Here is a 13,631-nt window from a genome sequence, read left to right on the forward strand (position 1 = left end):
TGGATGCCCTCTCTATAAAAAAATCAAGTTAGCAAATTAATGGTATAAAATGAAGAAAAATAATTAATACCATTGTATTTTATTTTCATACATAATTATAAGTAATTCTATCTAATTATTAAGTTAATTATGTAAAAGAATATAGCGACATTACATAAAAAGTAGTATACTTAAGTGGCCATATGATCACTAAAGTTATCCGTTCTCACAATTTTAAATCATTAATTTCATTGTTAATAAATGTGAGTCCATCATTGTTGGTAAAAAAATATTTTTTTTCAAATAATCATCAAAGTATATATTATTATTTTATTGAATATTTGACTTTTTTTATAGTTTCCTTAAAAGTGGTTATATACTATAAATATAATTAATGAATTTAATATGTAAGGACACTTGAAAATATGTTTTACAATGTCAATAATCATTCTAATATTAAACATCGTTAACTCTTAAACAAAAAATATATAAATAAATATTAAATGATGTATTAGTTATGTAAAAACTTTACATTCACAATAAATATATATTAAGCTACGGATAAATAATTGGTGGTATAATATGTTTATTCAATATTGTTAAAAATACATTGCTAGAGCCGACAGTGTTCTCACAATAGATTAAAATGTTTCATCAATTTTTTTTGATATAACTAAGAATATTCTTCATTATATGTTTAAGGAACTAATCTCTTTTAAGGTACATAGTTATCCTCACAACAAATATTGCTCTCAAAAATTAAATCATTAATTATAACGTAATCTCTTTGTGAGTTTTACATCATTAGACTGACTCATTGTTAATTGTAATTTGGTCAAATGATTTAATGAGTATCACACACATGTGTGTATATGTAGGGAGAGTTTAATTATAACAATTAATTATAGAGGTATGACATTATATAATTTTGTAAAGAGTTAATTACACTGACACTCCCTAAGTTTTAGTGAAATTATACAAACTACCCCTCACTTTTCTACACCTACACAAACTTTGACATAGTTTTTATACTTCCATTACACTGATCACCCCACATGATAAATAAATATAATATTTTAAACAAAAAATGTGATAAATGCAATTATGTTAAACAAAATATGGTATATTGTGAGGAAAAATCTAAATAATATACAAATCAATGTATCTATGTTATTTTTTGTTATGAAATGCATCAACAATTCTAAAGAGATATTTTTTAAATTGCTCTTATAGTATATCGTAACGAACCAAAATAATAAAGAGGTATCGACTCATATATTATTTGGACTTGTCTCCACAATATACCATGTTTTGTTTAACTTAATTGCATTTATCACATTTTTTGTTTAAAAAATTACACTCATTTCTCATGCAGGTGTGGTTAGTGTAATGAAAATATAAAAATTAGGGGTAGGTGTAGAAAAGTGAGGGGTGGTTTGTGTAATTTCGCTAAAACTCAGGGGTATCGGTGTAATTTACTCTTATGTAAAACTCAAATATCTATTAAAAGGGAAGGATTCACCTACTCCAAGAGTGGGTTTTTTAAACATACTCTTCATCATAACAATCAATTCTAGGGAAATCCAATAGTTTGAATTAGTAGATAGATATAAAACATTACATGTTCATAGAATTAATGACTAAGAAAAAGAGTAAGTATAAAAAACTTACTCTTGAATTAAGTGAATCACTGAGCCACTCCTATTAAAATATACATAATATATATAATATTTATACTACTATATATATATATATATAAAAGAAAAACTTACCCAAAAAGCATATTAGTAATTGAGCTAGTATAATTTTTATATTCCAATTTAGCCCTTTTTAAAGTTATCACTAACCTACCTTTAAATTTAGAGTAAATTACACTGATATCCCTGAGTTTTAATGAAATTACATAAACCACCTCTCCATTTTTACCCCAACAAAAAATCCCTAGTTTTTATACATACATTACACAAACTACCCCTCTATGAGAAACAAATGTGATTTTTTAAACAAAAAATGGTGATAAGTATAATTAAGTTGAACAAAATATAGTTTATGGAAACAAGTACAAATAGTATAAGAGATAATATATTTTAATTATTTTTTATTCATTACAATATAATATAAGAGTGATTTAAACAATATACATTACGCCAAAATTGATATTTAATCGCATTTATATGTTGAACATTGTTAAATGTAAGACAAGAGAGAAATAGCAACACTTATTGAAGAAAACGTTGTTAAATGTGTTATCTTTAACAACGCTTATTGAAGCAAGCGCTGTTAAAAGTCATATTTCATATATTTAATAGCATCTCTTTAATAAGCGGTGTTAAATGTGTTATATTTAACTACTCTTATTAAAGAGAACATTGTTAAATGTGCTATCTTTAACCGCGCTTATTGAAATAAGTGTTGTTAAACGTCATACTTCATATATTTAACCACACTTCTTCACTAAGCGCCATTAAATGGGTTATCTTTAACCGTGCTTATTGAAGCAAACATTGTTAAAGCTTCATATATTTAACAACACCTCTTCATTGAGCGCTGTTAAATGTTTGTTTTAGTGAGCGAGAATCTTTTCAAATTCAAAAACAAAATCTCACACAATAATACATATCATTCAGGTTATTATTTCTCTTACTTTTCTTCGTCTCCATAAGTTACATTTTTTTTTTCTCTTTTGTTTTTAGTTTCTCTTCAAGCAAGTTATTGATTTTTGGTTTTTCTCTTCAAGCATAAGGTAAATCATTATCTTATTTTAGCTCGTTTATTTCTCTATTTACAAATAGTGTAATCTTTATTCGTTGTGAAGTTATGCAGTTGTGGTGAAGTTATTGATTTTGGTTTTTCTCTTCAAGCATAAGGTAAATCGTTATCTTATTTTAGCTCATTTATTTCTATATTTGTGTGAAGTTATGGAACTATGATGTTCTAGGTTTTTGGCTATGGTGAACATTGGAGGAGAAAGAATGAACGATTTGCGTAAGATCTCATTACTCATATGTTATTTTATAATATTGGAATCTGTTAAGATTTAATGTAGTTGAAGTCGTTGACAATTTGACAAATTTATTGTAAATGTGGTGGAGTTGGACATGTTTGTCATGTGTTTGATAAAATGTCTAAGAGAGATATTGTTCTATTTAGAAATTAGACATTTATTAACAGTGTTTGCTTCGGTGAACGCTCTTAAATGTCTACTTTCTACAGCGCTGCGCTACAAGAAACACTGTTGAATATAACGTTATGTACTACTGTGCTCACATGAAAAGTGCCACAAAAGCGATGTTAAACGACAATTTTAAGCGTTCTTGTTTTGCTATTCTGGCATAGTGACATTCTTATAATTATTGATGCATCTTGTAATGAAAATGTATTGACTCATATTTTGTTTAACTTAATTACACTTATCATCATTTTTTGTTTAAAATATCACATTTATTTCTCAGGTATGGGTGGTCAGTGTAATGTATGTATAAAAATAAGGGTTTTTTATAGGTGTAAAAAATAGAGGAATGATTTGTACAATTTCACTAAAACTTCGGGTATCAATGTAATTTACTCTTAAATTTAACCTTATTAGATTTTTTTGACATCACATAATGTTTGTAATTGTTAGTATTATTAACTTTAATATATGATAATATTTTATATCTATTGTAGCACAAAATAAAGCCTATTCACAAAACACCAAATGAAAAAAATCAAAAGGTAACAATCTAATGCAACCTCCAATGTAATGCTTGCTAGTTGTATATAGAGTAATGTAATATTATCATCATTTTTCTAATTTTTCGACAAAAAAATAATACATGTCATTTATAAATCAATTATTAATAAATAAAGTATTAACCTATAATATGAGAATATATCATTTTCATGAAACATTATGTAAACGTCAAACATCATCTCAAGGACACTCTCAATCGTTATTTGTAATCATAATTATGAAAAACATGTTATATCCCTCGGTTCAATAGTAAAACTAATGAATTAGTACAATATAATAATTATATCAATCAAAATTAGTTATATGGTCAATTTTCATTCAAATCGTATTAATCATACCTGTCAATTTTCATTTAAAACTATAAAAATTATATAAAAGTGATTTATTTTTATCAAAATATCACTACAGAAAACCAAATACACGATCTTTAAAATTGTTTATACCCCTAAAACGGTATTGTATACCACAAAAAAATTGTATATGTCACCAAACCATGATAAAAAATTAAAAAGGAAAATTCTTCATGCATCCTTAACACTAAGCATATAAAATTATCTTTAAGAAACTACAATTTAAAATTAATATATACATTTCATGAAACCTTGATCCAAATGAAAAAAAAGAGTCACTCAGCACTACAAAAATGGTAGAGATTAACAAGTTTTGATCATTTTTAGTAGTATATTTATTTTATAAATTACTTCATAAACCATGTCCACATAAGTTTTAAGGTACGCCATAGTAAAATAAAATTAGGAAAATAAGGTAAGATAACTTGTAACAAAGTTTTGCTTGATAATAATTATCCTAGTAAAAGAGTGATTTTAGTGCTCATACTTATAAGTTACTTTACATTTTCTATGCAAGTTTATTTTTACTCTTATTTGCTTTGTTTACTCACGTCATATTTACTTAAAAAATACAATATGATATTTGTTAAAATGTGTGCTCATTGTTTTATTATTTATATAAGTTAATATCAATATCGGTCAAATGTTTTACAATTATAAGGACTTGAATTTGGATTTCCTATTGTCAGGAGAGCTGACCTATGATAATCAATAAATAATTCAGTAAATACTATGATCTCTGAGAGATGTTTATAGTATTAGACATTTTTCATTAATCTGACTCTATTCACCTAAAATTATATTAAAATAATTAAATATATATAAAAATATTGGAAAATTTACACAAATAATGTAATTTGACTTTTTTTGTTACGATTCTAGTGTAATATTTTAAAATATTATTGTTAAAGTTGTTAGTTGATTTCGGTTTGTTAGTTGTAATATTGTTTTCATTAATCGATTAACTATTTAGTATATAAAGGGTGATTATCTTATTCCTTGTAATTCAATTCATTCATTTTCAGTAATGAGAAATATCAATTCTTTAAACTTTATTTCTCATTTTCTTTTCTCATCCTTCTTATTTCATCAAGAAGATTCAAGCATGTCTCCTACCATTTTAACATGGTATCAGAGCGTAATTAATCTTTTGTTAGCTTCTGTGTTTATGCTTCTATGAAGAACTTCCATCTCAGCTTACTATAAAGAGCAAGAATGGAGAGTGTCTACCAGAGTTACAACAGTCTCATCACCGTTTAATTTCTTTGATCATCTAGAGTCTCTGGTTGAGGCACCTGATGATTGTGCCATTTCTATATCAAGCGTTCTTCCATTTCAAGATTCCTAAGAAAATTCATGCCAACAGTTTTGTATGAACCTTTGTGTTGTTTACTAATCAAAGAGGCATGTTCATTTCATTTCTTGCAAAGTAATAAAAGATTAGTGCATATCTTCTTCTCAAAAGTTTATACCATCTTCTTACTTTCAATTCTGTAACAAGTAACAACACTCAGAAGCAAAGAAGGGTGAGAAAAGTTTCATTCAATTATGTTTATCAAACTGGTAATGTTGGTATATGGATATTATTAAGCAATATGCAAGTTCCTCTTTGAGATTTTTCAGAGTTCTTGAGATTCATGGTCACTTCACATCTTTTTCTTCTTATTCTTCATCAACTACTCCCAATTATTTATTCTTTATTATCTAGTTTCTTTACCCCTCTCTCATTAAACACACAACATTAGTGTGTAATTTTTCTTCATTGAAGCAACATATTAATCTTCATTTTCTTCCCACAAGGGAGAAGAAGAGTTTTCATGTGGGGCTATGCAATTTTTCCTCCCTCCTCCCTATTCACCCCTTCTACCAAATGAGAGAAATGGCTAATCTCTCTTCCTTTTCTCTTTCCTTCTTAAATCACCTCTACTAAATAAAGCAATAAGGATCAAGATTAAGGTCCATCTCATTTCCCTCTTTCATTTGTTATGATTGGTTTGCTTTTTCCAAAAGATGGTTAAGCGTTAGATGAAATTGTTTCTGCAAAATGGTGGTTAACCGTCAATATTGCTTCATGTTTAGATTTCAAGACTGGGAGAAAATATTCGCTTACTAGCAAGATGAGGTATTAGAGTATGTGTGGTGTTTAACACAATCATTTCAAGCTTGGAATGTTTGACACATTCCATCTTGAAGGGATGTTAAAGTTGTTAGTTGATTTCGGTATGTTAGTTGTAATGTTGTTTTCGTTAATCGATTAAGAGTTTAATTAATCGATTAACTAGTTAGTATATAAAAGGTGATTCCCTTATTCTTGTAATTCAATTCATTCATTTTTAGTAAGGAGAAATATCAATTCTTTAAGCTTTCTTTCTCATTCTCTTTTCTCATCTTTCTTGTTTCATCAAGAAGATTCAAACATGCCTCCTATCATTTTAACAATTATCGGAGTAGTGCAATTTTCACTAAACTCATAGATATAATGTAGGAGACTTTTCAATGAACATTGTGTAAATTATATTGATCAGTTTCTGTCGTGAAAGATCTCCTATCTTAGTTTTCAATCCTTTTTTGGTATTTTAATTCTCATGTATAGAGAAAAAGTGAAATTGTGGACGTGGTCCACAATTTTAGAGGAAAAATTCTTGTGTATTATATCCACGAGTTTAGTAAAAAACTATTTCAATAATATTTTAAAAAGATACTCGAGAACTATAATAAAAAAGTGAAAGTATAACTTAGGTAAATTTTCCTATAAATATCATTATTTAAAGTTCAAAATTTAATATGTGGGGGAAGGCCGTACAAGTAGGTGTGATCAGTCTGCCGAAACAGACATATACATGGTTGATATCTCAGGAAAGATGTAGTCCACATTTATATATTAGAATAAGATGTATATATTAACAGTATTGAGATGTATATATTATTAGTTTATTATTTATCATTCATTTTTTAATTATCATTAACTTTTTATAAAAATAATACAAATAAATGGTTTATAATATATTAATTATGTATAAGTTTTTATACTGACATACATAAACTTTACCCTCTTTATATATCCACGTCCACACATTTTGTTATCTTAAATAATTGATGTTTAAAGTTTTATTGCCCCTATAATAATTTATATACTCCAATAGTCCAATATGATCGTGTTCGATAATAGATTTGGATGTAGTGTTCATGGGGACTTATTTTCCTTTGTAATGTTGATTGGTTTTGTTGGTAATAATAATAAATTATTGACATGTGTTTGGTAGATTGTGTTTTTAGATTATCATTACTAGTGTTTATAGGCACTTCGTGCCTGCCGACGAATATTGTGTGATACTCAATATTCAATTTTCATATATTATATATTTTTTGTATTTATGGTAATATTTAATTTAAGGTGAGATATGTGGTTAATTAAAGTATTAGTGGTAGTTGTTTAGGATCATATAGTTTTTTTGTGAAAATTAAATAATGTTAAGGACAATATAGGAAATGAAAATTACACCACGAAAGAAGTTATTTCAAGTTTTGACTTTATATATAGTATAGATAAACTAAGATTATAATATGTGAGATTGTAAACTCAAAATGTAAATTAACCCATCAAATATGAATATGTTATATTGTGTTTCTTTTTTCTTATTAGTTTATAATCTTTCTTAAAAATTAAGCTTGTTACCCAAAAAACAAGCAAAAAGAAAGAAAAAAAACATATCAACTAAGCATACATTAATCTCTGAAGTATTGGATAATACACACTTTTCACTATTGAATTAAAGTGGTAGAGTATAATAGAAAAATTAATATATTTATTGAAAAAATTATGATTGTAGTATCATGTAGCGACAATGTAATGACTAATGAATCTAAATCTTCTATACCAAAAGTTTTTTATATTTTTGTTATTGAATCCAAATTATGAGTGTAATATAATGGTTTTTACATTGTCACTATATCATACACATTTTATTCATATTACTTTTATTAAGAGTCAATAATCACCACAAATGAAAGGTAAATGATTCACAATATGTACATGCATCTTTTTCTCAAAAGTTATATGTACTCTACATAATCAATATACTATCCATCATCATTCATATTTAATAATCGTTCACTCTTAAAAAATAACAATACAACTAACTATATATAAATATGAAGTTAAAGAAAAATATTTTTCAATACAACTAATTCTTTATTTTTTGAGTCGTTAATTATTATTTTGAGGACAATGTTTAAAAAAAGCATAAAAAACTGAAAGTTCATAGTAGTTTTCCCTTTCCAGTTTGAGTTTGAAGTTTTAACAGCTGGTAGAATTAACCATTTTTAGCTAATAAAATGTGTGAGAAACTAAAGATATTATATTTAGCAATAAAGTAAGAAGTTTCGTGGAAGAAGAAAGCCCTGAAATCCTTTCTTGAGATCTAGCCATCATTCAAATACAAGGTCTCATTCATTTCTCTTCCTCTTTTGTGTCCTAACCCAAAATGGTTAATGCTTTTTTCCTATTATTAGTAACATATTTTTCTTCAATGTTTTTTCACACTTTCACTTGTCAAATAAGGCTGGAATAATGCAGAACCCTTACACCTATGGTCAAATCAACTAAATCATTTTTATATTCTTATCTCTTATTCCATGCTAATGACTTTACTTTTTTCATCCTGGATCTCTTACTGGCAGATCTGAAACTGGATTTTTCACTAGGGTTTGTGACTGAGTTTTCTCTACTTCTTCAAAATAAGCATAAATCTAGTATTTATTACATAAACCATTTTTAGTACGTAATTTTTGTGCATGTTATATATATATACACTAAAATTAGAAATGTTTTTGATTAAGTTTTGCAGAGAAAGAGAGTTAAGAAGTTTTAAAGATGGCGAGGCAGAAGAGAAGGATAAAGAAAATTGACAATGTAACTGCGAGACAAGTAACATTTTGTAAGAGAAGGAGAGGGATTTTCAAGAAAGCTCAAGAGCTTTCTGTGTTGTGTGATGCTAAGGTTGCTCTCCTTGTTTTCTCAGCTACAGGGAAGTTTTATGAATATGCTAGCTCTAGGTATGATATTGCACATTTTTTTACCCTTTCTTTTTATTTGAAGAACTCAACTATAGCATATAATGTTTATATGGTTTCTTAGCTTCTATCTCTCTGTGACTGTGTTTCTGAAAGAGAAAGATATGAAGGATCTAAGTGGATGTAATGTTTAATCAATGAACAAGACCTTCTATATCATCATATACATGCCTTTTTCTTTCTTAACTTTATGGAAAATTTTAATACTTTATTCAAGGCTGAGAAATTCGTAGCTAGACTTACTTATTATTATATTATTTCTTAATTGACATGTATAAAAACATGAGAAAAAGATATATACATCGGAAGAGTTTTTTATATTGTCATACTATTTACCATTCATTTTTATTTATCATTTATTTTTCAAAAAAAAAATTCAAATAAAGAATGAATGATGCATTGATTGTGTATAAATCTTTACATTATCAGTCATAATAATACATCTTATACAAGTAGGAGGAGAAGGAAGAAGGGAAAAGAATGGTGTGCTTAATTAGCATTAAGGTGCCTCTAAGAACAGTCCTTTAAATTGAGTTTTAGTGTAATTGTGTAAAGAAAAAAATGAGATTGTATCTATCTAAACAAGTTTTAGGATATCAAGATCTTAACTTACTAATAATGTCATGATTGATATATTCCTCACTTTCTCATTTAGATGAGCTTTTCCCCTACTAATATATTATTTTTTATTGAATTATTTTATTTATTTAATCTAGTAGGGTAAATTATGTTGTTTAATAGGTAAAGTTAATGAAATAAATAACAATATTTAATATAGATTTTCAAAGTTTTCTTTTCAAGCTTTTGGGGTTATTATTAGTTGTCTGTTTGTGATGGTTAGGTGTGACTTGTGAGACTTTTGAAAGAAAAACAGGCTAGGTAGCTCCTAAGTTACCTAGATCTTCTACATTTATTATTATTTTGAAAACAAGTATAATGTATTGGAGTTTATTTGGGAAGATGTGCTAAATTAATAATGGGCGTGGTTTATTTGAAAAATATTAACATACATGGTTTCGGATCTCTTCTTTTTATCTCATACTTTGTGTCACGGTATATGCTATAAGCTTATGATTGATAAAAAAAATTAAGTTAAAATTTAATTATTATATATTTTTCTAACCAATCATTAACTTATGACATATTAAATAGTATACATTATGAGACAACAAATGTATAATGTATATGAATAGAGGAGTATACCATTATCTAATTAACCTCGTAATAGAATTAAAACTTATGAATGTAAAGATAAAAGTATCATAACATTGTATTTGTTTTTTGTGTTCGAAATGACTCCTCTATCAAGTATAGGAGATGATTATTATTCATAAGAAAATAATATACCACTTATAAAATAATCATTAATAAACAAATAATATATCTTATACTAACAAAGATTTGGTTTAAGTAGTATAAGATCCTATTAGATCCTTAGTATGACCAAAATGTCAAATTTTTTATTCCTAAGAGCGACACTTGTTGAGATGAACAATCACGCACCCCAAAAGTGATGAGTTACTTACCAAAAAAAGGTAAATGACATCTTATTTTCCTTATACTCTAGTAGATTAATATCAGATGTTATAATTTTCTGATGATATTTTGTGGTGATCCTTGCTGGTTAGATACATCTTGGAACTCATTAATGGAGGGTAGGAAATTGACTGTAATTAGATAATGTATCTATAGAGTACCTGGTTATTGCATAGTTTCATGCACTAATTTTATTGTCCTGGTATGATATCAGTGAAGTTTTTAAATTAGAATTAATGTGCCACACAATTTCTGAGACAGTATTGTATAATTTTTTTTGTAATTCCTCATCCTTATTGTTTGGTTTTGTAAAGTATGAAGGACATACTTACAAGGTATAATCAGCATTTTCATGACATCAACCAAAGACAAGGACCTCTAGAAATGCAGGTAGTATTGAACATAATTATTTTTTTCTTTCTCTATTTATTGATTAGTTAGTTTTAATTTTGCCTTCATTAGGGTTGTGGTTGTAGAATTTAGATCTTCTATACCAATTTCCTATATCCAATCCAATACTACTCATAAGAATTCGACAAATATGTATTAAATAAAATTAAGGTGATTTTTAAATTTGATATTATTATACATGACAATAGTTGATTGGTTTGAGATAGAGAAATGATTTCTCTCCCTGGTTGTCTAACATTAACTTTTTGCAAACTTTAACATGTGAACATTTTTTTATCAGCACTTTAACATGACTACAATTTTTTCCTGCAATGCCTATTATTATTACCTATGCACACATGCTTCTATTTTTCTATTTTATCAGATGGGTTATGTTATTTCTAGATATATTTGAATATCATATTTAATATAGTCTACATTTTTTCTAAAATACATCCAACTATTGAAAGAGACATTATTTGTTGTTTCAAAATTGATGTATAAGAAACACTGTTATTATTATTATTATTATCATTAGACAGTGATGTGATTATTCAAATTCCCATCACTCCTAGTTGTGTAGGCTTCCAGTAATTCCATAAACTGTTGATGCTGCTTTACTCATAATTGGCAATTATGACGTTCATTTCAGCTAGAGGATAACACTTACAATGAATTAAGGAAGAAAGTTGCAGAAAAAACCCAACAACTAAGGTTTAATTTCTCAATTTTATTGAAGTCAAAGAGTTAAAATATAAAGAAAAAAATGTCTTTTAAGTCTGTGCTATTTTGCATAAAATCCAATGTTTATGTGTTTATGATCAGGCGTATGAAAGGTGAAGATTTTGAAGGGCTAAACCTAGATGATGTGCAGCATATGGAGGAAAGACTTGAAGAGGGACTCAAACGTGTGATTATGGCAAAGGTACAAACTAAACAAGCTTATTTGATTAATTTGGACTCAACACAAATCTCTGGTGCATGTTGATTTATAAAATGCAACCTTTAAATTCAGGAAAAGCTGATTGCTGATGAGATTGTTGCACTTCAGAAAAAGGTTTGATCTTGATCCTCTGAAAGATGAGTTTCTTGTCTAAGACAAGAAGCATGAGTAACATAAACATTAGGTTTATAGGACTTTCTACATGTATGGTTTTCAATTACATTTATCAATTCTAGTCAATATAGACTTTTTTACTCATATCTTATTCACACTTGGAATAAATGACAACATGTTCATCACAATCAATACAGTAATCATGTGACCTTGACCCAAAATGTTAATGAATTAGGTTTATGAGTTTTTAATGAATATTATCGTGATCGACATATGTATACATGGTTAGATTCTGCGCATTTAATTACAAAATCACTAGCTATAACATTAAAGCCTCTGTTTCAATTTTGGGATATCATTCATATTCTGTCAAAACATTGCTTTCAGCTAAATATTTATTACTAGTATGTGTTTCTAGTTTTATGACATGATTAGATTTTGGAACCCCCAAAGTTCTTTAAGTATAGTTATGATTATATATAAGCTATTTTGATTATTACTAAGATTTTGCTTAATTTCCTGTGCATCTTTCAACTGTGCCAATTAAGGGAAACAAGTTAGAAGACGAGAGAAAGCAGTTAAAGCAAAAGGTATTAGAAATAAGAACTTCACTTTATATATTCTTTTTGTATAAAATTCTTTCTGTGATTTTACTAAGCCAAATCAGCTACCTTGGTTGCAGATGATTATGATTTCCAAAGGAAAAACTCCTTCAATGGTGGACTCGAATATTGCCATTCAGGAAACTTTTTCATCTGATTCCATGAATAATGTTTGCAGCTGCAACAGTGGCCCTTCTATTGAGGATGATTCATCTGACACATCTCTTAAGTTAGGGTAAGCAACTTAGGTAGATAATTGATTTTTATAACACTTTCACTGTTTCAATTATTGTACTACCAATGGTATCCTCATCTTATGAGTAAGAAACTAATCCATTTTGAGATATGTGACTGTCTTTTCTGATAAGTGTTGCTATCAGGAATCGAACTTTTGATCTTTTGTTCACCCTGTAGACCTTTTGAACTTTTAACCTTACATCACTAAATAAATGTCTTCTTGGTACCGTTTCAATTATGTATGATAACCATCTTTGAAATGCGAGAGTGAAAGAAGTTGTGGGTTCGAGTTTCATCCACAACAAAATACTACCCTTTGTCGATAAAAAAATAGCTAAATTCTATCCATTTTTTCCTGCTATATAGCATTGTTCATTTGCTTATGATATGTTAACAAGTCCTTCGGTCTTTTCAGGTTGCCCTTCCCAGATTGAAATGTGAGGATATATAACTGAGGCATTCTTGTTTCTTAAGTACTAGTGTGAAATTTGTTTTACATTTCATCAACCACAACTATTTAATTTTATGATGTTAACATCTATGCAACCCTAAAATCATGAATTGTGATGGTAATTGGCCTAGTGTAAGAAACTTTTCTTACATCCACCAGCAAGCAAAAGCCTATACATGAAGCTGCAATGTTGTGTGCAATATGTATAAGTTAATTCAGATCT

The 13,631-nt window shown here is 27.6% G+C and overlaps 1 protein-coding gene across 6 annotated transcripts; it reads left to right on the forward strand.

Moving 5' to 3' along the window:
- Positions 8,386-13,631, forward strand: LOC109355944 (MADS-box protein AGL24-like). Of its 6 annotated transcripts, none has more exons than XM_019599236.1 (10): positions 8,386-8,404; positions 8,456-8,505; positions 8,902-9,117; positions 10,986-11,061; positions 11,714-11,775; positions 11,887-11,986; positions 12,077-12,118; positions 12,667-12,708; positions 12,801-12,955; positions 13,373-13,631. In XM_019599236.1, exons 3-10 carry the CDS (start codon positions 8,936-8,938, stop codon positions 13,389-13,391), a joined length of 678 nt encoding a protein of 225 aa, XP_019454781.1. In that variant the 5' UTR covers positions 8,386-8,404; positions 8,456-8,505; positions 8,902-8,935; the 3' UTR covers positions 13,392-13,631. The 6 variants fall into 6 exon arrangements, with proteins under 6 accessions (XP_019454781.1, XP_019454785.1, XP_019454786.1 ...); XM_019599240.1 differs by having other exon boundaries at positions 12,676-12,708; XM_019599241.1 differs by lacking the exon at positions 12,667-12,708.

Source organism: Lupinus angustifolius, chromosome LG09 (genome assembly GCF_001865875.1).
Source record: "Lupinus angustifolius cultivar Tanjil chromosome LG09, LupAngTanjil_v1.0, whole genome shotgun sequence".
In the NCBI taxonomy this organism is placed as follows: Eukaryota; Viridiplantae; Streptophyta; class Magnoliopsida; order Fabales; family Fabaceae; genus Lupinus; species Lupinus angustifolius.